The sequence below is a fragment of the Mastomys coucha genome, unplaced genomic scaffold, assembly GCF_008632895.1.
Source record: "Mastomys coucha isolate ucsf_1 unplaced genomic scaffold, UCSF_Mcou_1 pScaffold21, whole genome shotgun sequence".
Classification (NCBI taxonomy): Eukaryota; Metazoa; Chordata; class Mammalia; order Rodentia; family Muridae; genus Mastomys; species Mastomys coucha.
The window spans coordinates 26,166,530-26,190,637 of NW_022196904.1; the positions used below are offsets into that span (position 1 = coordinate 26,166,530).

At 48.3% G+C, this 24,108-nt stretch overlaps 2 protein-coding genes and 1 pseudogene across 2 annotated transcripts in view; 1 reads left to right on the plus strand and 2 right to left on the minus strand.

Annotated features, from left to right (window-relative positions):
• Positions 1–11,131, plus strand: part of Pepd (peptidase D) — a 135,066-nt gene extending 123,935 nt beyond the window's left edge. The window contains exons 13-15 of the mRNA XM_031386186.1: positions 7,104–7,288; positions 10,068–10,259; positions 10,655–11,131. Coding sequence (XP_031242046.1) covers positions 7,104–7,288; positions 10,068–10,259; positions 10,655–10,792 — 515 coding nt within the window. The 3' untranslated portion in view covers positions 10,793–11,131. The remainder of the gene's footprint in view (positions 1–7,103; positions 7,289–10,067; positions 10,260–10,654) is intronic.
• A 2,940-nt stretch (positions 11,132–14,071) lies between these two features.
• On the minus strand, positions 14,072–22,713 carry Cebpg (CCAAT enhancer binding protein gamma). The gene is made up of 2 exons (XM_031386187.1): positions 22,040–22,713; positions 14,072–17,403 (listed from the first exon to the last, which is right to left on the minus strand). The coding sequence occupies exon 2, from the start codon at positions 17,305–17,307 to the stop codon at positions 16,852–16,854; it is 456 nt and encodes a 151-aa protein (XP_031242047.1). The 5' UTR covers positions 17,308–17,403; positions 22,040–22,713; the 3' UTR covers positions 14,072–16,851.
• LOC116101193 lies at positions 22,564–23,494 on the minus strand (annotated as a pseudogene).
• Between the last annotated feature and the right edge of the window lie 614 nt (positions 23,495–24,108).

Below are 24,108 nucleotides of genomic sequence, written 5' to 3' on the forward strand. Positions count from 1 at the left end.
GAAGAGAAGAGAAGAGAAGAGAAGAGAAGAGAAGAGAAGAGAAGAGAAGAGAAGAGAAGAGAGGAAAGCAAAAAAGATGATCTTGCTCTCCAGGACTGTAAAAGCCCCAGGATGTGGCATGCTGTAGCCCCAGAACTTGGTGGTTCAGCATTTGGCTAAATAGTCCCCTGTGGCCCCATTTCCTATTGTTGGAATGATTTACATTGTGATCTCAGGGCCCTGTTCAGCAGTGGAGGGACTTCAGTATCAGTCATTTTCAGAGGAGCCATGTTGAAGCAGCCCTTTAGTGTGGACTAGCCTTCAGATCTCCCATTAGAGGCTAGGAGTTGCAGGGATTTATAGTGGCAGGAGAACACTGGAGCCAGGAGCCAACCCTACAGCCCCACACCCTCACTCAGCATGCAGAACCAGAGCTTGACAGATGGACGAGTCCAGGGCAGAAAGTCATTATGCCCTAAAAGGAAGACAAGGAAAATCTGGAAGCAGAGACTTGCCAGGGGCAGCAGTACTGCCTGGCTCACCTGGGCTGCTGTAGGGCACCACAGCTCAAAAAGCAACCATATCTCTCCGAACCAGATAGGGCAGTGTGGTGGCCCTCACAGCCCCTTGACTCAGAACAGTCCAAGAACCTGGGCTTTCATTTGTAGTAAGATCTATGATCAAGCCCTGGTGGAAACTAGAGCTGGAGACTTTTTTTCCTATGTCCCTTTTAAACCTGAAGTCAGGTGATGGCTACCTAAGGGGCACGGAGCCTCCTGTCTTTACACCACAGGCAAGCACTTTTGCTCATTTTGCTCACTGTTTGTAAGTGATCAGTATTTCAGAGGTATAGTTTGGGCTGGGAAGGTGGGGTGGAATGTTGTCTCCTATGATGTGTAAGTACTGCCACTCCGCCAAGGACTGAGCCATCTCCTCACTGAGGACCCTCCATTGGGCACACTCCCTGGGATGAGCGCCAGGGTCTCTGCCATCCAGTGTCTGTGATGCCAACCTCAAGCTACTCTCTGCAGACAACTATGTCATTACACAGGTTGAGCTGGCAGTGGCTCTGTCACATCAGGTGGTATCTTCAAACCCCTGCAGGCAGCAGTGAAATGCCGGAGTTGGGCCAGAAAAGGCTGTTCCCACTAGGCAGAGCAGAGCCTGCTGTTGAACAGCCCCAAGGCAAACCTGAGCCCAGCCATCCTCGTGTCACGATGATAAAGCAATGGTCATCATGGGAGCATGGAGCAGGCCCTTCAGACCCCACCTCCACACAGGAAGGAAGGGGACAGAATGTGCTACATTGGAGGCTAAAGGAAGGGCTAGACCTCCGGAGTGTGGATGCAAGGGGGGCAAATTGGAGAGAGGAGTCCTGCTTGTCCACCCAGCAGTGTGTCTCCATCTGTTAATCCAGGAGCACCATGCTTCCATCCCTCCAAGCTACTGAGTCATGGTCACTGCAAAGCCTGTTGGCACTGGCCATCACCACCAGTTAGAAGCTTGGCCAGCTCAACCTATTCCAGTCGTCCAGAAAGTGGCCTGGCTTAGAAAGCCAGGCTCCACTTACAATCAGAGAAGCCTTTGGCTGGGTGCCTACACCAACCTGGTCACCTTTCCTCGATATGCATACTACTTGGGGGCAGTCACTAGGCTAGATCATCCAGACTCACCTCCTATGGAGACCACATGAGGCAGAGCCACCCTAAAACCCATTCTCATGAATGCTGGGCTACGGTAGACACAGTCCTGGCCTACGAGAACTCATGCTAGTGACTTGAAGATTCCTTGTGGGAAGGTAGAACAGAGTCCCCAGCTGTCCCATAGATTATGACACTCTGAGGGTCTACAAGGGTAAAGCTGGACTTTTGTCTGGTCACACAGTATAGGCCTGGCCTTCAGGGCTCAAAGTCCTGTGTTCACAGAAAGCTACTCAGCAGATGGGGGCAGATGGCCTCACCATAGTGGTGAATTGGCAGTGGCTAAGTCAGCCCCCTGCCCATCTCAGTGGAATTGCCCCTGGTTTGTGGGTTCAGCTTCTGGGCCAAGACAAACGCCCTGCTGAGACTGCCCGGCTGCTTCCTGAGACCTTCCAAGGAAGAATAAATAAAGACAGGCAGGAAATCACACAACGACGCCCAGGGGAAAGGCAGGAACGAGAATGATCAGAACACACATGGGCCAGCAGCTGCAGCCCCAGGGGATTGAAGAATGCAGGCCTTGGCAGTCCTGAGCCAGGAGGAGGAGCAGGCTCTGTCACTCAGACAGTAAGGGTGGGGTGAGCTTCACCAGGTCGTCACTGGAGAGTCTGCAGGAGTGTGGGCAGGGTGGGCAGGCCACTCCAGCACCTGGGAGAACACTGTTCATCCTGGCTGGGTGGAGTCCAAGTTCTAAGTGACTCTGGTGTCTTCAGGGCGAGCAGCCCATGCTGCTGCAGTGCAGACTGGCATGAGCCACCATACCCAGCTGGGTTTTGAAGTTTCAGTCCTTCTATCAAGCATTGGGGCAGGCACTTCCCAGGACCCACCATTTCTCCTTATCCTGTGCAGCCACAATCTGCCCCACACAACACCCCATGTGAGCTGCTGTTGAGTGACTCCATGTCTTCTGTTGACCAGTGTATGGGGAAAGGGCTGGCTTCCTCCTACCTGGACAGACAGATAGGGCAAGTGGCTAGATTTCCTGTTGTCCCTTGTCCTTAGAGATGGTGAGGAATATGGAGGTTGTGCCATTAGTGGTACAGGGACCTCATGTTACCCTATGGCGCCCTTTGCAGGAGCCAGACCTAGAAAGGCCACCTGGGGTCCACTGTCCACCACTCACACTGGTTGCAAGATGGAGGGCAAGCTCCCTGCTCTCTTTGCCTAGCTCCAAGCACTTGCATGTGCTTCAGGAAGTGTGCATATGACAGCTCCCAGCTCCACCTCCGCTTCATCAGCAGCATCAAGGCGCCTGCAGCCTGGACACATGCTGCTTCCTGTCCCTCTAAAGGGTGAATGAGTCCCCAAGGTCCTGAAGTAGACACTGCAGGGTGGGCTGGGCTAGAGGCCCTGGGCCTGATGCCAGCTTGGCCTGCCATGCAGCTAGCTCACTGTAGCTCCCAGGGCCTGCCCTGAGACCTGGGCTTTATGCCTTTGCTCCCACACCCCACAGGCCTGGCTCCCACATCAGCCATCCCGTGAGGGCCATTGTCCACATATGAAGTGAGCTCTTTGTCTGACCAAGTAGCCTGGGGGCAGGCGAGGGGGATCTGCTGCTTTCCTGGCTTAGCTTGGGAGCCCCCCAGGGCTGTCACACTCTGGGCAAGAAGCCTGGGGCTTTGATGGATGCTGCTGAAACTCTTAAAGGCTTCCCTGGCTCCAGCAGCAGCAGGCTCCAGGCCCACTGGAGTGCTAGTAAGGGAAGCCAGGTGGAACAAGGGGCCAGCAGAAACCCATCCTGGAGCCTGGGCATAGGAACCATTATCTCTGAGCTCATTATTAGGTGGTGTGGTGCTAACCTCTAGGATACTCTTCCCACCCTGTGCTCTGATCTCAAGAGTAGGGTACAGGTCACTTATGAATCCAGGGCTATGTATTTCTATTTGGTGAAAAGGAAAAGCCATGCTGGTGCTTCTCTTAATACTTAGCAAGTGCCAAGCACAGAGCAAGGCTAGAACCCCACCCACTCAGGACCAAGCTTTGCTGCCCTGCTGGGCTATCAAGGATTGGCTTTGGTAGGCCAGGAAGGGACAATGAGAAGGGACTTCCTGGAGAAAGTCTCTCCACCAGAGGCCCAAGATGAGGAATAGGGGCTTGAGGAGGCATCTCGGCTACTGGGCCTGCAGGTGGGAAGCACATACAAAGATAGGTGAGACCCCAGGAGTAGGGAGCAAGATGCTGCTACCATGGCCCACCAGTCTCCCCATGCCTGAGCAGTACCCAGGGATACTGCTGTTTCTAGAAAGCCAGGGTGAGATTTAGCAGCACTAACACAATGAGGTAGGAGAGCAAAGCAGCATTCCCCATCATAAAGGGTACTATAATGTCTAGAGTGGGCCTGCTAAAATCCAGGCATGCCTCCCAGCTCAGGACCTGGGCCTTCAAGGTGCCCATTGGCTGCAAAGGTGGAAGGAGCCCAGGAGTAGTTTGTCTCCAGCCGCAGTCTTGTTCAAGGAAAGCAACCTTCACACACTTCAGGGGCCCCACCCCAGCCATGGGTGTCATCATTACCACCCATGCCAAATGCTGAGGCCAAGTCGTTGGAGATTTAATCACTGTCACAACCTAACCACACACAGGCACAAAGTCCCCACTTACAGCCAAGAGAGCTGTGCAAGCAAGGAAGACAGAGGCCCAGGGGCCCAGGCCCTATGTCTGGCAAGTGCCAACACCCCCCTTAGAAGCCACCATGAAGCATGGGGTCTACCAGATGACCCTTCTCAGTTGAGGCTCAGCCAGACATAAGCCCAGCTGGGAGGCAGACTATTTCCTGGGGCTCTCCTTTGATGACTAAGGAAGGCCCCACTCGGGGAAAATGTTTTCTAGGCTCCCTGTGCTTGGCTGACTTGGGGCCGAGTGAGCACAGCTCTTTAGACACTTGTAGGACCTGAACTTAGAGCATATGGACCTGAGGAGCACATGCTCTGCCAAGCCAAGTCCTGGGGTATCACAGGGGACACCACCATCCTGGTGAAGATACATGAGAAGCAGCTAAGCAGATGTTATCAGGTCGTGTACAGCAGCATTGGGGATGAGGGATGCCTTCAGAGAGGCAACTTGGATGCTGGGACACTACCACCCCACAAGGATAGCTTACCCAAGGCCAAGGCCCCAGTGTAACATGTGCTTCTAGAGCAGAAAGGCAACCTGGTCTCTGAGGGTTCCAGGAGTGGGACCAGTGGGGAGGGCAGAACTATTTAGGCCTGGCCACTTGGGTCCTAGGAAAGAGCAGCAGCCAGTGGTGGCACAGATGTGACTCACATTTCTAGAGCACGATGGCCAGGGTGTTGAAACCAGGCTCTGGCTGGTCATAAGTGACAGATCATTGATGGCAAGTGCCCTGGAGACAAAAGCCTGGAGCCAGCTTTCTGGGGCAAAACAGAGGCAGCACCTGTGGCTCGGGGAATCAGGAAAGCTTGCCTAGGTCACAGCACAAATAATAGCCGGGGTTCCAGTTACCTAACCTCTATCTCTGAGTTGCCAACCACTGGAGAAAGGCCTCACCCACAAGAGTGCAGACTAGGTCAGCCAAGGAGTTATGTATGTCCAGGAGGCCCCCAAATGTGAGGCAGCAGTAACCAGAAACACCCCAGGGCTGCCTGGTAGCAGACTCTAGACCCTAGGAAGGCTGGTTCAGCCTCAGAGACAGACAAACATCTCTCACCTCTCAACACGTACAACTTGGGCTATGTGTCACATAGCACCCCCTATGAACTAGCCCTGCACCCTCACTACCTGCTCAAAACCCCATACTACCAGCCTTGCTGGGACCATCTCTGGCAAGGAAGAGGGTCCCTTAGCAGGCTTCTATCAGCCATGGAGGCTCAGCAGTCTGAGTTTCCAGGCCTGGCCCTTTCAGGTTCAGGATCCGACAGAGCAGTGGTTTTCAACCTTCCTAATGCTGCAACGTTTCCTCGTGTTGTGGTGGCCCCAGCCATAAGATTATTTTAGTTGCTACTATAACTAATTTTACTATCATGAATTATAAATATCTGATATGCAGGATGGTCTTAGGCAACCCCTGTGAAAGTGTCATTTGACTCCCAACCATTGAAACTCACAGATTGAGAACCAGTGCTATAGAGCCTTCAACTGCATAGGTTCCCAGCCTTCCTCTCTTACAGCATTGATCATCAAGGTGTGGGGTAGTTGAGGGCACATCTGGTTCTCAGCCAGAGCAGGGCATGGCAGGGAGGCCTTTGGGAGTTGGAAGTTCTAGATGCAGGGTTGAACTTGACTGGGAGGTGCTGTAAGGGCTATGCTGTCTACCCTCTGGACAGTGTATGGCTGTGACCTAAGCTCAGCCTTTGGGGTCAGAGCTGAAGACTTTCCAGACCTAGGGTCTTTGTCTAGTGGCCTCCCTAGAGGAGAGTAGCTAAAGGGGATCTCCACAGCAGGCAGGGCAGCCCTGATACTGCCTGAGGTCCTACAGGGGCCTCCCTATTAGTCCAAGCAGTGATGGTTTCTGTCCTTAGACCCACAGAGCCTGTCAGGCCCTGGAAGCTCTGTGCCTAGGAGGTGTCTTAGGGTTTCTGTGGCTGTGATGAAGCACCAGGGCCAACTTGGGAGAAAGGGTTCATTTGGTTTATATGGAACAGTTTGTCGAGGGAAGCCAAGGCAGGAACCCAGAGACAGGAGCTGATGCAGAACCCATGGAGGAGTGCTGCTTACTGGCTTGTTTCTTATGGAACCCAGAACCATCAGCCCAGAGGTGGCCCCACCCACAACAGTCTGTGCCCTCCCTCATCAATCACTAATTAAGAAAATGTCCTACAGGCATGCCTACTGCCTGATCTTATGGAGGCATTTTCTTTTATTTCTTTTGGTTTTTCCAGACAGGGTTTCTTTGTGTAGCCCAGACTGTCCTGGAACTCACTCTGTAGACCAGGCTGACCTCGAACCCAGAAGTCTGCCTCCCTCTGTCTCCCAAGTGCTGGGATTAAAGGCGTGCGCCACCACTGCCCCGCAACATTTTCTTGAGGTAGCTGTGGCTTGTGTTGTAAAACTAGTCAGCACAGGAGGCTCTCCAGTGACCTTTGCCCCAGAAACATGGGGCAGGGATGAATCTGATTAGTAGCCTGGGCTTAGACATCCAGGCCCACCAGAGGGTGAGGACATGCCAGCTGTACCTTCACCCAGAAACCTTTGTGCCCACAGCAGCTTCCAGACTGAGTCAGCCATTCTCCCAGGCTCCAGCCTTTCCTGCCCCACCTCCCACATCCAAGCGGAGGATGAAGCTCTGAAGCCTCCTTTGAGCCTGGGCCACTCATATCTGCTCTTGGGTGGACAGAACCAAACCCCTTGGCTTTGAGGGACAGAAGCTTGATTCCACATTGTGATGATGCAGTCTCAGGGCCCTGAGCTTCAAAGGCAGCCTGAGCTCTCTCACTCACCCTGGCTTACCCCAACCTCTTTAAACCACAGGTGTCTGGTGGCCCGATATGCACCGGCTGGCTGACCGCATCCACCTGGAGGAACTGGCACGAATTGGCCTCCTGAGTGGCAGTGTGGATGCCATGCTCCAGGTCCACCTGGGAGCAGTATTCATGCCACATGGACTTGGCCACTTTCTGGGCCTAGATGTGCACGATGTGGGAGGCTATCCTGAGGTAAGTGTGCATGGTGGCCTCACTAAGCCTGCCCTTACGGGAGTAAAATGAGTAGGTTTTTTTTGGGGGGGGGGGTGGTAGAGGGTTGCTGGGGATGTAATGGAACAGGAGGGATGGGTCTCCCCGTGATACACAGAATTGGGGTCTGGACACCACAGGGTGGGTCAATGAATGACTACCCCAGTAGCTGTACAGGCCTCAGGCTTGAAGGTAGGTGCCTCTCCCTACAAGGCCCCAAGACATGCTTTGTGGTAGTATCTGTGCACAGGGTCCCCAAAAGATATGGAACTGAAGCCAGGTCTCATGGGCAGTTAAACCAAACCCCACATGTCCTTCACTTAAATTTACCTCAGCCTTCAGCTCAGCAGCTTCTACTTTCCTACTCCCTAGCTGGCTCATCCTCTCCCTCCCGGGCCACTGGAAGAAGAGGAAGGTTTAAAGGGCATCTTCAGTTGGAGCTTCCTCTCCCTCTCTTACTACCAGCTCTCAAAGGACCACCCAGTGGGTGCCTGAGGGCTCTGAGAAGCCCTAGTGGGCAGGTGGCTAGAGCCCCTAGGGCCTCTCCCTGCTGCCTAGCCTGGCCTGTTGCCTACCATGCAGGGGGCTGATTGTGCAATTGGTGCACACCCTGGGGCCCACCAGCCAGTTAGCCAAGACTAGACCCAGCCTCTTGGCTGTGGGGTATTTTGAAAGCACTAAGAATGATTTGGGGGGAGGGGGGAGGATTGCTCAAGAGAAGCATTATTATTCAATTATTTTTTTTCTCAAGTATAAACAGTTAAATTTGGAGAAACAAAATCAGTTTTAATTTCCTAATTTCTGTCCATCCTATTGTGTGCAGGGAGCCAAGAGTAGGCCCTTCCAGACATTGTTAGTTGAGGTTCCTTATTCATTAGTCGCCAAAGTCCTTTTTTTCCACCAAAGAAAATTGGCAGCAAACTGTTTTCATCTTTTCCAGTAAGCAGCCCTTTGTGCTTGGTCTATTCTTCTGACAGATAAACACTGTGGAAAAATATGGCTTTTCCTATAAAAGTCATTTGTTTTATTTCAGGCCTACAGACAGACACATGTGGGTGTCTTCTCAGAGTCCAGTACAAGTTAAGGCCTTAATGAGCCCGCAGGCACAGTCACCCCTAGCATAGCTGGCATCTCTGACCAAGAGGACGATGGCACCCATACTGTCCCCATCCTGGTCATGTAGTCACTTGATCTTGCTCACCATCCTCTTCTGCTCTGACTCTTGGAGGCTAGACTGTAATCCCCAACCTAGCAGACCCTAGGAGCAACAGCTCAGAAGGTGTGTTGGCACAGACAGGCATCCTTTTAGCCCTCACTGCAAACTCTTTATAGTATCCCCTGATCCCAGCTGGAGTAATGGTCCTAAACTTCCCTAGGTGACAGGAAGCTGTGCCCATACACACCCATGAAACAGGATGGAATGGTCCTGCTGGGTTTCAGCTCAGTGACAAAACACTTGCCTAGCATGCCCAAAACCTGAGTTCCAGCCCCAAAACAAAGATATGGAACTGAAACCCCAACCAACCATGACCTGGGTCAGGCCCTGACCTTCAACGCCATGGCTTACAGAGAAGGAACAAACACTTAGGATGTAGCATGAAGGAAAGTGACAGAATGAGATGCCAAAGAAGATACAGACTCTCAAGGGCAGCTGGAAAATTCTAGAGCAAAAGCTAGTACAACCTAAGACAGGAAGCAGGCTCCTGCCCTTGAAAGAAGCACCTCTCTCATCTGAGCACACCTGAGTAAAGGCCTGGGGCCTTGTGAGGAGTCCAGAGGCAAGTGTTGTAAAGCTGATGATGGTACCAGCCAGGGTTCTTCCCAGAGCATGACCCACAAGAAGCATGGTGCTTTGTGTGCTATCACCACCTCCACCCTGGCCTGCTCACATCAGGGCATAGTGGCCGTCCCTACCCTCACAAAATCCCAGCCACAGCCCTCCTTACTGTGCCCAGCCTTGGAGGCTGAGCCAGCCTGTTTCTAGTTACCTTACGTGAACCACTAATTGAAGTCTGATGTTCTTGGCCCTCAAACAGTCAGAAATGACAGCTCTGTCTCCAGCAGCTGGGCGTCCTTGGAGGAGCCACAAGTAGGGCAGGGCAAACTCACATCCTAACCAGAAAGCTTACTTGCTGCCCACTTGCTCAGAGGCCCTGTCCAGAGGCCAATGGGTGCCCCGGGGAGCTGGGGGAAGAGCAGAGCCTCAGCAGAAAGCCATGACCTTCAATGGTTATAAGGCTGTTTCCCCAAGACCCAGGTATAGGCTAGACACAAGCAGGTACTTACAGGCTAGTACTGGTGGTGCTAGCAGGCCTGTCCTGATGTCGGCACCTGTCCCTTCCTCTAACGAAAAGGTTGACTTAGCCAGGACCAGCCATTTCCACTTGAGTTGCCTCGAAGAAAAGACACCGAAGGCCCTGTGGGCCATGCAACCTCCTAAGAGCTTTTCTGGCTTCTGTGGTTTGGCTTCTGACCTGCATGCAGAAGAGCCAGAGCAGCCAGACACCCAGCCAGTCTTAGGCCTACCTGCGCATGCGTGTGCGCGCATTACCAATGTCCTTAGGCAGATCTGAGGGTAGCCAGGGTCAAAATGCCAAACACACAGGTATGTGCAGAGGGCAGAAGGTTTGGGTGGCCCAGACCAACAGGCTTAGACTGCACTGGAACTAGTCCTGTCTGGCTGCCTCTCAATGAGGCAGTGACCCTGGTAGCCAGCCCTGTGTCTATCAGTTGGGTTCCCCCACCTTTCCTCTCTCCACAGGGTGTAGAGCGCATTGATGAACCTGGCTTGCGAAGCCTGCGTACGGCAAGGCACCTGGAGCCAGGCATGGTGCTGACTGTGGAGCCAGGCATCTACTTCATTGACCACCTCTTGGACCAGGCCTTGGCGGACCCGGCCCAAGCCTGCTTCTTTAACCAAGAGGTCCTGCAGCGTTTTCGCAACTTTGGTGGGGTGAGTACCTGAGAGCCCCACGTTCTTACTCCCAGAATGTCCACCACCCCACTGCTTGTCACCTTTGCCACAGGAAAAGGTAGAATAGCACTGTGTGTTTAAGGCCTGGCCAGCCTCTGTATTGTGTGCTGTCACCAAACAGGTGCTCACCTGTCAATAGACAGAGATTCTTCAAAATGCCCACCAGTCCCAGAGGCTCCATGTAAGCTTGTACTACAAGCAATAGCCTTATGTTCCCCAGAGGCTTTGAGACCAGTCTATCTTGTCACAAAAACTAGTCCTACCCCTCAGAAAGCTTCTCCCAGGTGGCATGGTCAGGCTGGAGCAGGTTGGCATTGCTAATGTGGCAAACTAAGCCAGAGTGGTTACAATGGCATCCTGTCTGTCTGTCCCAGGTGCGGATTGAGGAAGACGTTGTCGTGACTGACAACGGCATGGAGCTGCTGACATGTGTACCCCGGACTGTGGAGGAAATTGAAGCGTGCATGGCAGGCTGCGACAAGGCCTTTGTGCCCTTCTCTGGCCCAAAGTAGAGCCAGCTGAGACACTCGGTGAGACGGGGCCTTGGCCTTGTAAGTTCTGTGATGTCAGCCTGCCCATGACACCCCAACAGCAAGATCCTGGAGCTCACATTTGATCCAACCAAAACCACTGCTGCTGATTCTAAGAAAGCAGTTTATGCACCGGCAAGATCACATCCCTAACTTTGACTTTGCTTAAATGACAGGAACTTAAAGAGTGCTGATTGAAGAAAAATCATGTTCTTAAGTCATAACTCTATTTTTGTGCTCAGGGAAGATGCACTTGTGTCTTCAAAAAAAAAAAAAAATCATGCAGAATAGAATTTGAAATAAAAGCTTTTCTAAAAATGGCCCTTTGTACCTAGCTTCCTCTTTACTCCTTCATAGAAGAGGGCTATGGCCCAAGATGAAGGCTCGCCAAGTGTCAGCACTGAGTCTGTTCCCAGGAACAGTACTGTTAGCACAGACCATGCCTTCTGCTTCTGCCTCTGACTGGCCTGAGAGAACCAGGGGAGTCCTCTACCACAAGCTTTCATTGAGCTCCAGGAATTCTGCCAAAGTTAGTGCAATACTGTCACCTGCTGTCAGGGTTCCCATGCAGACAGGAACCAGAACCACTGGAGCATTTGGTAAGAGGTTCTGGGACCTTGATTTCATTCCTATGCTAGCAAAGCTAGCTAGCACATGTCAGCAGCACTGCCTAAGGCAGCAGCATGGCAAAGGAGGGTCTACTGCCCAATCTGTCGGCCCCACATGATCCACACCCCAGAAGACTACTGCCCCAATTCCATTAGCTATGCCCATGTGGATGGACCACCTGCCCTCCTCTCTGCTTAAGTGTGTCAGATGCTCCTAGAGCCCTGCCTAGCCCCAGAGCTGGCTTCTAAAATTCTGATTCAGTTCCAGGTCTATCTTACTAGGGAGATGAAGAGCAAGTGAGAAAGGTTCCACCAGCATGTGGCTCAGTGGGGTTCCCTCCCTAGCACTGACATGCCTGTTATCCCAGGACCTGGGAGGCTGGAGGCAGAGGATCAGGAATCCAAGATCATCCTTGGCTACACAGTGAGTTTACCAGCCTGAGACATGAGACCCGATCTCATAACAAAGGCTGGCTGAGGCCAGTCTAGACTACACAGCAAGTTCCAGACCAGCTAGGACTACATAAATTGTTGACTCAATAAACGAACGAATGAATGAATGAATGAATGAATGAATTTAGAAATAAGATGAAACTGTAATAGAGAAAAAAGCTAGCCAGGCGGTAGTGGTGCACGCCTTTAATCCCAGGGCTTGGGAGGCAGAGGCAGGCGGATTTCTGAGTTTGAGGCCAGCCTGGTCTACAGAGTGAGTTCCAGGATAGCCAAGGCTACACAGAGAAACCCTGTCTCGAAAAAAACAAAAAAAAAAGCTGGTCCAAGCTAAAGACTTCAAGCAACCACTGAAGGGTTTATTTACTACAAATTGGCTTCTTCCTATGCTATGGCAATAACAAAAAAGTGCTTATGATGTGGCCACATTGCCAATCTAAGTCCCAAAGCACCACTTATCTCATTTACTTCTTAGGTTTACAACACCCATTCTTAGGGTTCTTGCTGGTACAGAAGGGCCCATCCCCTCAGCTACCCACCAGAGACATAGCAATCTGAGTAAACAAAGGCTCCCTCTAGCCCATGTCCTCCAACCTCTGCAAAAATTTATATAGCTTCAAAAATGGATTACAGACTCTTCCAGAAAGTTCTAAAAGTGCTAAAGCCTTCCCCACACTCTGGAAGGGCCCAGTATTAACTGAGCATCTACACCATGAGATATGAGCACAATCTGACAGGAATGGCCTTGTACTAGACTCATTTAGACCAAGACTAAACCAAGAAAGGTCTGAGGTAAAAAGCAAGAGATGCTGCACTCCAAACAGAAATCGCTGCAAAAGGTAGCAGGGAGAATGGAGGGGATAGAGGTGCTACATACCAGCACTGGGGAGCAGGAGGGTCTAGAGAACATGTGATACACTGACACAAAGGAAGAACCACAAGGCATCAAGTCCATGCAGGAGAGGAGGGTGGCTCTGAGGGAAGCAGGACTGGGTGGCAGGGTCTGATGCAAGCAGGTACACTGAGGTGAAACTTGAACTTGTTGCTGTAGAGAAGCACCTGACAGCTGCTTCAAAGGGGAGGGGCTTTGAGGGACTGACTCGAAGGAGGGCAAAAGACAGTCTAGGGGTGGGGCTTTTTTTAAATATACAAAATACAGTTACAAACTCTTCAGACATGTACAAGCACTTTAAGAACTGGTCATTCTAAAAGCATTTTTCTATTAAGACCTGATTTTGCCACAAATTATAAAATTTTCTAACACAAGTTATTAGTAATTAACTAGAGTGGGAGACACAGCTCGGTTGATAGAGCTCACCTAACATACACAAAGCCTCAGGTTCAAGACCCAGTGTCATATAAAAGCAGATGTAGTGGTACATACCTGTAATCCTAGCACTTGAGAGGTGGAGGCAGGAAGGCCAGAAGTTCAAGGTCATACTTGGCTGCACATCAAGTTGAAGGCCAGCACTGGCTACAAGACCATCTCACTAAAACTGAAAAACAAACAAAAAAATTACAACAAATTCAAAGGAATTCTGTTCTGTTCCACCCACAGAAATTACTTTTTTTTCCCCATTTTTTTAAAACAGGGTCTCAATGGTACTCAAGCTGGCCTTAAACTCAACCTTCATTTTTTAATGCTGGGGGTATAGGTGTGCACCACCATACTCAGCCACACAATTCTCACAACCACGCAACAATTAGAAACTTATTCCCCCAATCAGGAAAAGACTAAAAGGACCAGAGAAAGGCATCCAAATGCCGCCTCCCACCCCAAACACACAATTCAGACTGGTTTCTTAGACTCTCAATATGTTTCTGAAATCAGCCAATGCACTTCCATACCCAGGCATATACCCAATGTAGGTCAAAATGGTATTCAGACTCTAATATGTACTGTTAGGGATACGCCTCAAATGGAAACCACAGGCTAGGAACCACCAGGACACAGGCAGCCCCTTTCATCTTGCCCCCTACACTGGGATGCAGTTTTAAGTTAGACCAAACAGCTACAGCCGCATTCCAAGTTTAGAGACAACTACTTCCCTGTCCACTCAGGGAAATCCAACCTTGCACAAAGTACCCCGCTGTCTGTGCACTCCAGCCCAGGACAGCGGCAAGAGGCACTTTGCAGGCTCTCTGGGGCCAATTACAAGTAAACTTCTTGCTCATATCCAAGATAAAGAAACCCACAAAGAAGTCATTGTTCCAAAGGTGTTTTTTTTTATTTTTAAATTCGTTGAAAGAAATAAAATTATGTTTTAAAAAAATAGAGCAATCTCACAAACTGAAGGCCAGGAACAAATAGAACAAGCGAGTATTTTTCCTGAGGCAGATCTGATTAGCTGTGGAATGGAATCTTCCCAGCCTGTCACACAAACAGGCATCTTTTCCTATTTCTAAGGCATCAGGAGCACTCTACGAGCTCCATGGGTTGTCCAGGCACGAAGCTTCCTGGGAAAGGGGTGGGAGGGGTTAAGAAACATCAAAAGCAGCTGCATCTCTTTCTTATCAAACTATACACGTTTCTAGTTCCATAAACTGAGAACCGTAAAAACTGAATGGCCTCCTGACCTGGATTTCAAACACCCAGTCATATTTTAGGAAAATCTTTACTGAGATGTCAAAATCACCTATTACCCAAAGGGCTAGACAGAGAGGGTAGCTCTGATTCCTCCTCTATGCTCAGAACTAGTCAAAGGGCAGCCGTCCCAGGAGACAGAAACGTGGCTAATCCACACTACAGTTTGACTCCTAAGCCACTGACCAGTCCACAAGGCAGATCAAACTATAAAGGTTTCCCAGTAACAAGACTTTCAAAAGTCACTCTACAGTTTCCAAAGCCTTAAGTTTACCCATTCCCCAAACCTAGTTTCCCCCAACTTTACAGAGAAATCTATCAAGCTAAACATTATTCCCACTTGAGTAAGAAAGTCCAAACACCAATTAACATCTGTGTTCAATGTGGAACTACTTGCTTGTGCTAACAATCTCATTTACAAAGGTAAGAGCAAAGCTGGAACTCATTTGTATGTTCTGATTAGAAACATTGAGCACTGACTTCCCTTTGAAAGCTTCCCTTTAAAAAGCTGTGCTTTTTAAAGTCCTAGCACTGGTAACCACAAACTCCAAGAACATCCATTTGTGAAAGCTGGTGTTCAGAAGTAGGAGTTTCCCAAGTCTGTCCTATCCTAGTAGGTACATACATGTTCAAGTGGGACCCAACTGCGTCACCATTACGTAATTATCAATCAGCTGGTGAAGATTAGAACTATATGGGTGAGTCTTTGTTATCCAAACATCTCTCAATCTTTAGGAGTAGATGGCTATTTGAGCCCAGGTAAACTGGTGCTGGGCCCTAATTTTAAAACCCCACTCATTTCTTGGCTCCCAAAGAACAGCGTCGGCTCCTGTCTTCAGCTCTGCTGAGCTCCAGAGCCCTGACAGCTTCTGCCCAGAACAGTCAGCAACTTCCTGCCATGCTAGGGAGCAACCTGAGTGGCACTGGGGTTACCAAGTCCTAGTAGGACACAGGGCCAGAAATGACCACATTCAAACAAAGGATTCCCAGCAACCCACACTTTGATCACACAAGACCCATGTTTAGTTACCATCTCAGGAACTAACAAACTGAACTGGAACTGTGCACAAACCATGAGTTACCAAGAAGATGATCTAAATACAACACTGATAAGAGCAGACCCTACAGACACCCAGCTTTTCCGTTTCACAACAAAAGAGTCAATATCCTGAGTTTTATCAGCATTTTCTCGATAAAATAATTTACACAGAACATAAAGGCATACTAATGGAAGCAATAACACATGAAGTTCGGAGAACAACCCACTAAACTAGAAAAAAAATTCCTCAAAGAAATAAAAATAAAAAGATTTAGGAAATAAATTAAAGATTCAAACCTCATACTTTCAAGTTTTCTTTGACTAGTCTTTTGAGAGATGGCATGTTGACTCATTTTTCTAATAATCGTTCAGTTGAGATCAAACACCAGGAGGTGCCTCTTTACACAAGCACACACACACACACAAACTTTACCTTTAAAAATCATGGCCCCGTTGGCAGTTATTTTGAATGCATGCAGGAGAGACCGAATGAATCAGTGGTACTCAAAATCAGACCATGGGTCAAACCATGGTCTGTGTCATCAAGCCAAGGCATTTTATTTACTAACTTGGCTGACAAAAAATAGTCTCTCCCCAAACCAAATGCTGCCTTTACTTGCATCCACAGAAACTAAAATGTCAGTACACAGTAGATAGTTTTTTAGGACACAGATAATGCTCATCCAATAAGCAGAAGGGCCCCAAAGTTCAATCACACTCTATGCCCTTTAAAACAAACAAGGGGGAAGAAAAACATATAAAACCACTTCTTTCCTTCCTAAACGAAATTTGTATTTTTAACCACCTCTTCAACATGACCTGATAGGATTTCTTTACTTCACCTAAAGTCATTTTAAAAAATGTGTATGTTGGAAAAAACAATGCTGACTATGCTAACACAGGTTTATACATCTATAAAATGGGGCCAAATTATTATGATTGGTTTCTGAAGCCCTAGAATTTACCATATACAATTTAGAATAAAATCACAAATTGAGGAACACAGATGGAATTCAGCTTTTCTTAATCCAAGGTATTGTCTAATTAGAACCCAGTACCTTCTACATGACCTTCCATTTTCCCATTCCTACAAAAGAACCATTTCCAGGGAAGTGAGGATTTATTAAGAATATTAAAGTCCAGGAATTTTGTTTTATAAACCCTAACTTTTCTTTTAGTGCTTCAAAAATCCATTATCATTTAAGACCAGATAAATTACATGGCTAATTAGCTGTTCAGTGCTGAGCATAGAAAATAACCTCCAATGGAACAAGACCAAGTTCAGCCACTGAACCAAGGGGTGCAGGATGGTCACACCTCTCATGTTCAAGTCACAAAGCCCTGGAGCCTGGCAGGAGATCTACTGCCCTGTGTTATCAGGATTTGTTGTCGTAGTTTCCGTGCTGATGGGCTGCACGTTATCTGCGAGGCTGTGTGCATGCTCAAGAAACAAATCTTTCAGTACACTTAATTCCTTTGTCAGCAACTTAATTTTGGCTTCCAACCGTTCATTCTCTTCTTTGAGCTGGTTGACTCTTTGCAATGTATCTTGAGCTTTCTGTTTGCTTTTTAACCGGCTCTTTTTCACGGCCATATTGTTCCGCTCTCTGCGCTGGCGGTATTCGTCACTATTTCGATCCATGGGTGAGCTCTTTTTGCTTTGCTTGCTTGGAGGCACAGCTTTGCCTCCTCCCCCAGGCCCAGCGGGTACCAGCTGAGGAACCTGCTGTAAGCCACTGGCATGTGCTTGATGAGTATGAATGACACTTATTCCATTCACTCCTGGAGTAGTGGCTGGCTGCGACAGCTTGCTCATTTGGGCACGTTCCTTTGCCAACACAGAACAGGTAGAAATCAGAGCAATGTGATCCAAGGAGGCCACACTCAACTGCCAAAAAATCTTCACATATACCTAGTTAGAAAATAAGTTGCATTAAAATATATGAAATGACAGGATCAAGTCAGATTAAACTTACATGGACTTAACACAGTAGGCAACCTATTAGTTTTGCTGACAGGAGCAACTGCAAAGTGTACCGAACTTTCCAAACTTCAAAAGGTAAGTTGGTTCAGAAGCATCATAAGCTGGAGACCAATCCACCTGTAACTATCAAAAAGGGGACAAAAAACAGAGAGCATAGCAGGAAATACTAGGTAGCATATGTGAGCTAATATTGCTGGACAATCTGCCAGGGAGAAATCTGAGCTATTTAGGGTAAGCATGGAAAACAAGTTCAATTACTGTAGAACAGACGCCTGTATCTGCAGGATGGGGTATACATTTCAAGTCAGGTTAGAAGGCTGGATCAGAACACTCAGTCTGCAGAACCCATGAGGGTCTGGATGTGGCTAAGATCCTGGCAAGTTCCTTATTCAATATTCCCAGGGTGAATTAGCAATGCCTTCACCTATTATGGTTTTGGTTTTGTTTTTGTTTTTTTTGGGGGGGTGTTCGAGACAGAGTTTCTCTGTGTAGCCCTGGCTGTCCTGGAACTCACTCTGTAGACCAGGCTGGCCTCGAACTCAGAAATCCACCTGCCTCTGCCTCCCAAGTGCTGGGATTATAGGCTGCGGGTTTTCTTTTTTTTAAAGGGAGGGTTTCTCTGTTTAGCTCTACCTGTCCTGGAACTCACTCTGTAAAGCAAACTGGCCTCCAACTCCCAGAGATCCCATCTTGCCTCTGCCTCCTGAATGCTGGGATTAAAGGCTGGACCAACACCACCTGGCTTGTGGATTACTTTGAGTTGATTATTTGATTTGCATTTTACATTTTAGTAACCAACTACAAACGAAACAGCTGAATCAACTGTGTCTCCCTAGGAGACGAAGCACCCTTAAAAAAGTAGAAAGCATTTGTTATGAACCATGAAACTATCCTGTTCTCTTTTCCCAGAACTGCTAAAATGACCTCAGTGGACAAAGTTAGGGAAGTTAGCTAGAGTTAGGAAAATGCCCCCAATGAGCACACCCATGGTTATTAAGAAGTTCAGTCAGTAAACATCAGCAGCTTTGGTCAACCCAAACCTTGGCCAAGCCTTTCTTCAAGCATGCTTATTAAGTTGGCTTTTTTATTATTTATTACTATTAATCTTTGCTTTTAAATATCCATATATCATTACTTTGAATTGTTTTAAAAGCCACTCAGCCAGCCCTGAGCTAGTGGGTCATCTGTTCTTGCTCCAGCACTAAAGGAAGACAGAAAGCTTCCTCCCAAGCTATGATGGATCTGGACCCCAAGTTACACTCACAATGGATATTTCACAACTTCCCTTGAAAATGATTATGTGGCCTAATTTTTCTCCCACTTAAAAGATGGCTGTTCAAAATAAAGTAAACAAATTAATTAAAAAATAAGAGTTAGCTATTCAATATTAATTTAAGCCACTGGGACTGCCTTTTAACACTGGAGCTTATCAAGTTGGTATACTGTGTATAACCCAATTTTAAGGACTTATATAATTCAATACTCCTCCTGGGATTGCCTTAAAAATCATGTTCATCTTAGTTGCCTATTTTCTTACATTCTTATTCTTCAAAATTAATCTCTACAGTCAATTTAGCCAAGCTCAAAGATAGCAATGATCCAAAGAAGTACAGACTAGAAGCAAGATCAAATTTTTCCTTGGCACTGGCTCCCTCAGTTTTACAAAACCTAGACCTATCCTTCCCCCCGTGAACTTCAACTCCATCTGTACAGGAGGGATATGGAAATGAAATGATGCTCCTGAGCTCCAGTCACTAACAACTTTCAATAGGCTTCAAATTCAGGATATTCTGCCTGTTTCTGAACCCAAAGATACAGCAACGGGGTAAGGTTCTAACTTTGCTAAGTCAATAACCAGAACAAAGGATAGATTCTGGGTGAACCTTTTGGCTAGAAGAACAAGAGTATTGTTTACTGAGCCTATAAACTTGGAAGAAAAAAGAAAAAGTAAAAAATAGTTCATGATTTTTTTTTTTTTAAGTATGCTGGATATAGTGGTACATGCCTTTAAAGCTAGCCTTGGGAGGTAGAGTCAGGTAGATCTCTGTGAGCTTGAGGCTAGCCTGGTCTGCATATCAAGTTCCAAGATAAGCAGGGCTACGTAGAGAGACCCTGTCTATAAAAGAAAGATAGAGAGACAGAGGAGAGGGAGGATAAAGGAGTTAACAGGCTTCAAACAGAACAATTTTGGTTTTGCAATGAACAAAGACACTTGTCATTTATGCTTTTGTTTCTTTCCACAAACATTTGCTGAGTTCTACAACAAAGCAATCTGACATTTAATATCTGGATATTTAACTCTAAATCAAAGTCTGGTTCCTGGATGGATCTATTCCAAAGTTCAGTCTATAGGAAGTAGGGTGGTGTCTTTTTCCTTCTGCTTGTCAAACACCCAAGAAGCAAGAGGAAAGCTGAGGGGTAGCTGTCCTCAAAGTGGTCTCTGGACCAACACCAGCAATTGTTTACAAGTTCCCAACTCTCAGGCTGCCAGTCTGAGGAACAAGTTTTGGATGTGAGCTTTCAGTTTTGTTTTAGGGGAGCACCCAAAATGATTTCATTGACACAATGGAGAACCATGGCTGCATATAAACAATGGATTTTTCGAATGTGAGACTAAATGCAATGAGTAACAGACTTTTTCAAATGCAAATTTCTTAACTAAAGAATAAAGCAATGAAACTCTGGAATATTAGAATAGTAAAATAAAATAGAATTTTTCTAAATTTTTACTTGGAATAAACCTGTATAGAACTTTCTGAGCTTATCACTTTTTTTCATAAGCCTAGATAAAACCATGCATGCATCTCTCCATTAGCTTCTTAAAATGAAAGCTTCACTCATTTTCCTTAATGAAAGAAGACTCAGTCTTCAGATTTACAAACAAAAATACTGCACATCTATTGTCCTTCCCAATGCCACAGAAATTACCTCAGGCTGACATCATCTCCCAGGAGTACCAGTCTCAGGTGTAGCAGCCTGAGCTCCCTCCAACCACTCACTATCTAGACTATCTAGAGCAATAGTTCTTAACCTTCTTGATGTTGTGACCCTTTAATACAGGTTCCTCATGCTGTGGTGACCCCCAGCCAGTTATTTTCATCGCTACTTCATAATTTTGCTATGGCTATGAATCATAATATAAATATCTGTGTTAGCAGATGGTCTTAGGTGACCCATGTAAAAGGGTCAGTCACTTGGCCCCCAAAGAGGCTGCTACCTGCAGGTCAAGCAGTTTTCCATTCAAACCTAACTATGTCACATCTTCCTACTAAAAATAAATGTCTGTGACTCCAGACTACAGGATCAAACCAAACGTCCTAACCCTCTCTACAAGTTCTGCTCCCTTATGCTCAACTCAAGACCACTACCAAATGCATTCTAAATGGTCTCTGTTTTCTCTTTTCTTTGTGCTCTTTATCCAGTCTGCTCCCCCAGTTTCTTTGGCAACTCCAGCTCCCTGGAGACTGTTGGAGGCAGAGTCCACAAAACAGAGGAGACTCCTTCAAGGAGTTCACTGGAGTTGTGAAGAAAACAAACATTTCTTTGGATGTTACCCTTTAAATATTCATATGCTTGTTTGAATGTTATCCTTTAAACTTATTTATAGTACTATTTAGCACATTAAAAACAAATCCATTGTTTATAAATATACATTTATTAGTAGTTCCTGTTCAGGCCCCCCCCCCTTTAATGGCAGGGCAGGGCAAAGGAATAGGGAGAGAACCAATAAACTCGCTAGTGTAAGAACCTATCAACCACCCCTCTAGGGAAACCTAAAATTGCTACTGTACTCATTACTGTGACTGAGGCAACTTTTGACCAGGTCCTGTGTCTCTTTCTCATGATCTCTGGAGGGAATGTTCCCAGGGACTTCCCCAGGGAGTATTTAATTCACTAGGGATGAAAGCACCTCTACACAGAGCTGGGCTGGCAAGCATGACGTGTTGTGAGAACTTAATGGATATTGGGGGAGAAGGGAGGTCTGTTCCCTCCTATTTGTTTCTGATACGTCATAAAAATAACTGAGTCAGTCAAGCATGCCCATCAGACTCAGGAAACAGGCTCAAGTTTTCAGCTCAGTAGCATCCTGTCATTATTTACAGTTTTTCAGAACAGGGAAATAACCGCAGGAATAGCTAGCTTATCATAACTACTACTCAAGTGGCAACAGCTGAACAGACCTTAGAGCACTTTGAAGGCTAGGGATGTGGCTCAGAGGTAGCGGGGCTTGCCTACCATAGTCTGAATTCTTCTATGTACAACTTCTCAGTAAACGAAGACCTTATGGTGCTTTATTTCAAAATTCTCTCTGTGAGACAGGTCTGCACTCAATATATTCAAATAAGGATTCAAGTGGGTGGAAACTCAAAGAGACACAACCCCCAGCTGTTGTGCAACCCACAAAGGTTAAAACCTTTCTAAACTCGATACATCTTATGATACAGTTTACAAAGAAACAAACAAACAAAACATAAAAAATAAAAAAAAAAGAAAGAGCAGAGCAAAACACTTGGAAAGAGAGACAATCCTCACATACGCATGCCCAACTTCTCCACCTGGATACCTCGGCTGGCTCTTTTCCCGAGCTCCCTCCAGACGAGCTAAGGAAAGGCTTTATGGCTTGACCTTCTGCGTCTAGTGAACTGGTGCGCGATCATCTAGGACGTCCTCCCCCTCCCAGAGAACTGCAGGACACACGGCCGCGTCCAACAAAACAAACGAAATCTCCCTCTTGCAACATTACGTGTGTTAAAAATCGAGTGGTTTCCCTAGATGACCACTAGGTTATTAACTTCAAATAGGACCCGGGCCCTCCTCCCCCCAGACCAAGCCGTTTGGGAAGCGACAGGAAGAGTCAGTCCTAGGTGGCTCTAAAGTAAGATTCGGTCCACCTTCTATTCTAGGAACACCCTCCATCCCCAGGGGCCAATGCGCGCCAGGCTTGTCACGCTGCACGCCGCCGGGGGGCAGGTCCTGGAGGGACCACCTGGTACTCCATCCCTTCCCCGACTGTGGTGAGGGGGCGCCCGGGGAAGGGTGGGGGTCGGCGCCATGCGCGGCGGCGCTGGGCCGCGGCCAGGGATGAGCTCAGCCCCGCCGGGTGTTGCCCGCAGGTTGCATCAGACGCCGCTCCGGGCCCCCGCCCGCGCCGCCAAGCCGCCAGGGGCCTTCAGGCCAACCTGCGGAATCGGGCAGGGCCGGGTCTCCTCGTGCCGGGCCGGCGCCTACGCGAGCGGCGGGCTTGGCCGCGGCCTCCTCCCGCAACCCCTCCGAGCTAGAACCCGCGGCCTCCTTACCTGCGCCTCCGGCCGGCCCGCCCGCCCCCAGACGGCCTTCACTCCGAGCGGCCCCGCGCGGCGCGGCCCGACCCGACCCAGGCCTCGCAGCCCGCGAGTCGGCGAGGAGGAGCGACGGTTACGAAACCGGCAGCCTCCGCCCGTTCCGCCACCGCGGCCACCGGCTTTCCCCTCCTCTTCGGGTCCGCGCGCTGCTGCCGCCGCCGTACCCAATAGAAGCGCTGCTCGGAGAACGACGCGCTCGCCCCCGGAGACGGGCAGCGCCACCAGCCAATCACAGGCCGTGTGTCGGCGGGAGGCGGGCGCGTGGTGGGACGGGCGTGGTGGGCGTGGCAGCACCGGCGCTGGCTGGAGGCGAGCTCCGTGGTTTCCCCCTTAAAGCTGCCTGTGGCGGCGGGCGGCGGCCCTGAGCCGTGGGAGTGACCCGTGGCAAGAAAAGTTCCAACAGAGTTATGAGGGCCTCACCTGCCTTAGGGAAATAACATTTCCTCAGGTGGATTTTTCAGTTACTGATTTGGGGTGGTTTGTTTGTTTGTTTGTTTGTTTAGGCCTCATGGCCTTGAGGCATCTGCAAACTTTATCTTGACAAAACCACGTTAAGGAAAAACTGTCCAATGCTAGGCTTAGCGCTAGTCACACTCTGGAGAACAGCAGACTGCGGCTCCCGAACAAATCACGATTTCCAAAGTGTGCTCACCTCCGTGAGAGCAGATGATGGACATGAGGTGCTCTCTTAAAAGTGACAAGCACTCCAGCCTGGTTCTCTCAAACACTTCACAAAAGGATCAAAAAGCGTTTTGGGTTTTGGGGGTTTTTGGGGGGCGGGGAGGTTGTTTTGTTTTGTTTTTGTTTTTGTTTGTTTTTTGAAAAAACAGGAAGCAGCACGCTCGGGGGAGGGCAGAGCCTGCCGGATAGGTTTGATTGCTTCCTCTTTAGCAATGCTTATCATTCAAAACTCTCTAGCTTTCAAAAAGGAAATGTTTCTTCATCGCCAAGGCCAGAAGAGCAGCTCTCCACGTAAGACTTCGAGGAATCCCTGAGAGATAAGAATACCTGCAAAAAGAAAAAAAAAAAAAAAGACCACCACAGAGAATGATCCCTGGTAACCCCATGCACACTTGGGGAGCTAATGTCTCAGAACCAGTATGTTTCTTTAGGTTTGGATCTCTGTGTTAAGATCCAACATTTTTTCAAGACTTTTAGCACTATTAAAGATGAACCGTGCTTTGTTACTCACAAAGATCACAATTTTACCCCTGATAGTTTCTAATCATGTAAAAACTATAGAAAGTAAAAATATCCTTGCATATCATAGGTATATTGAGTAAGCCTCTTT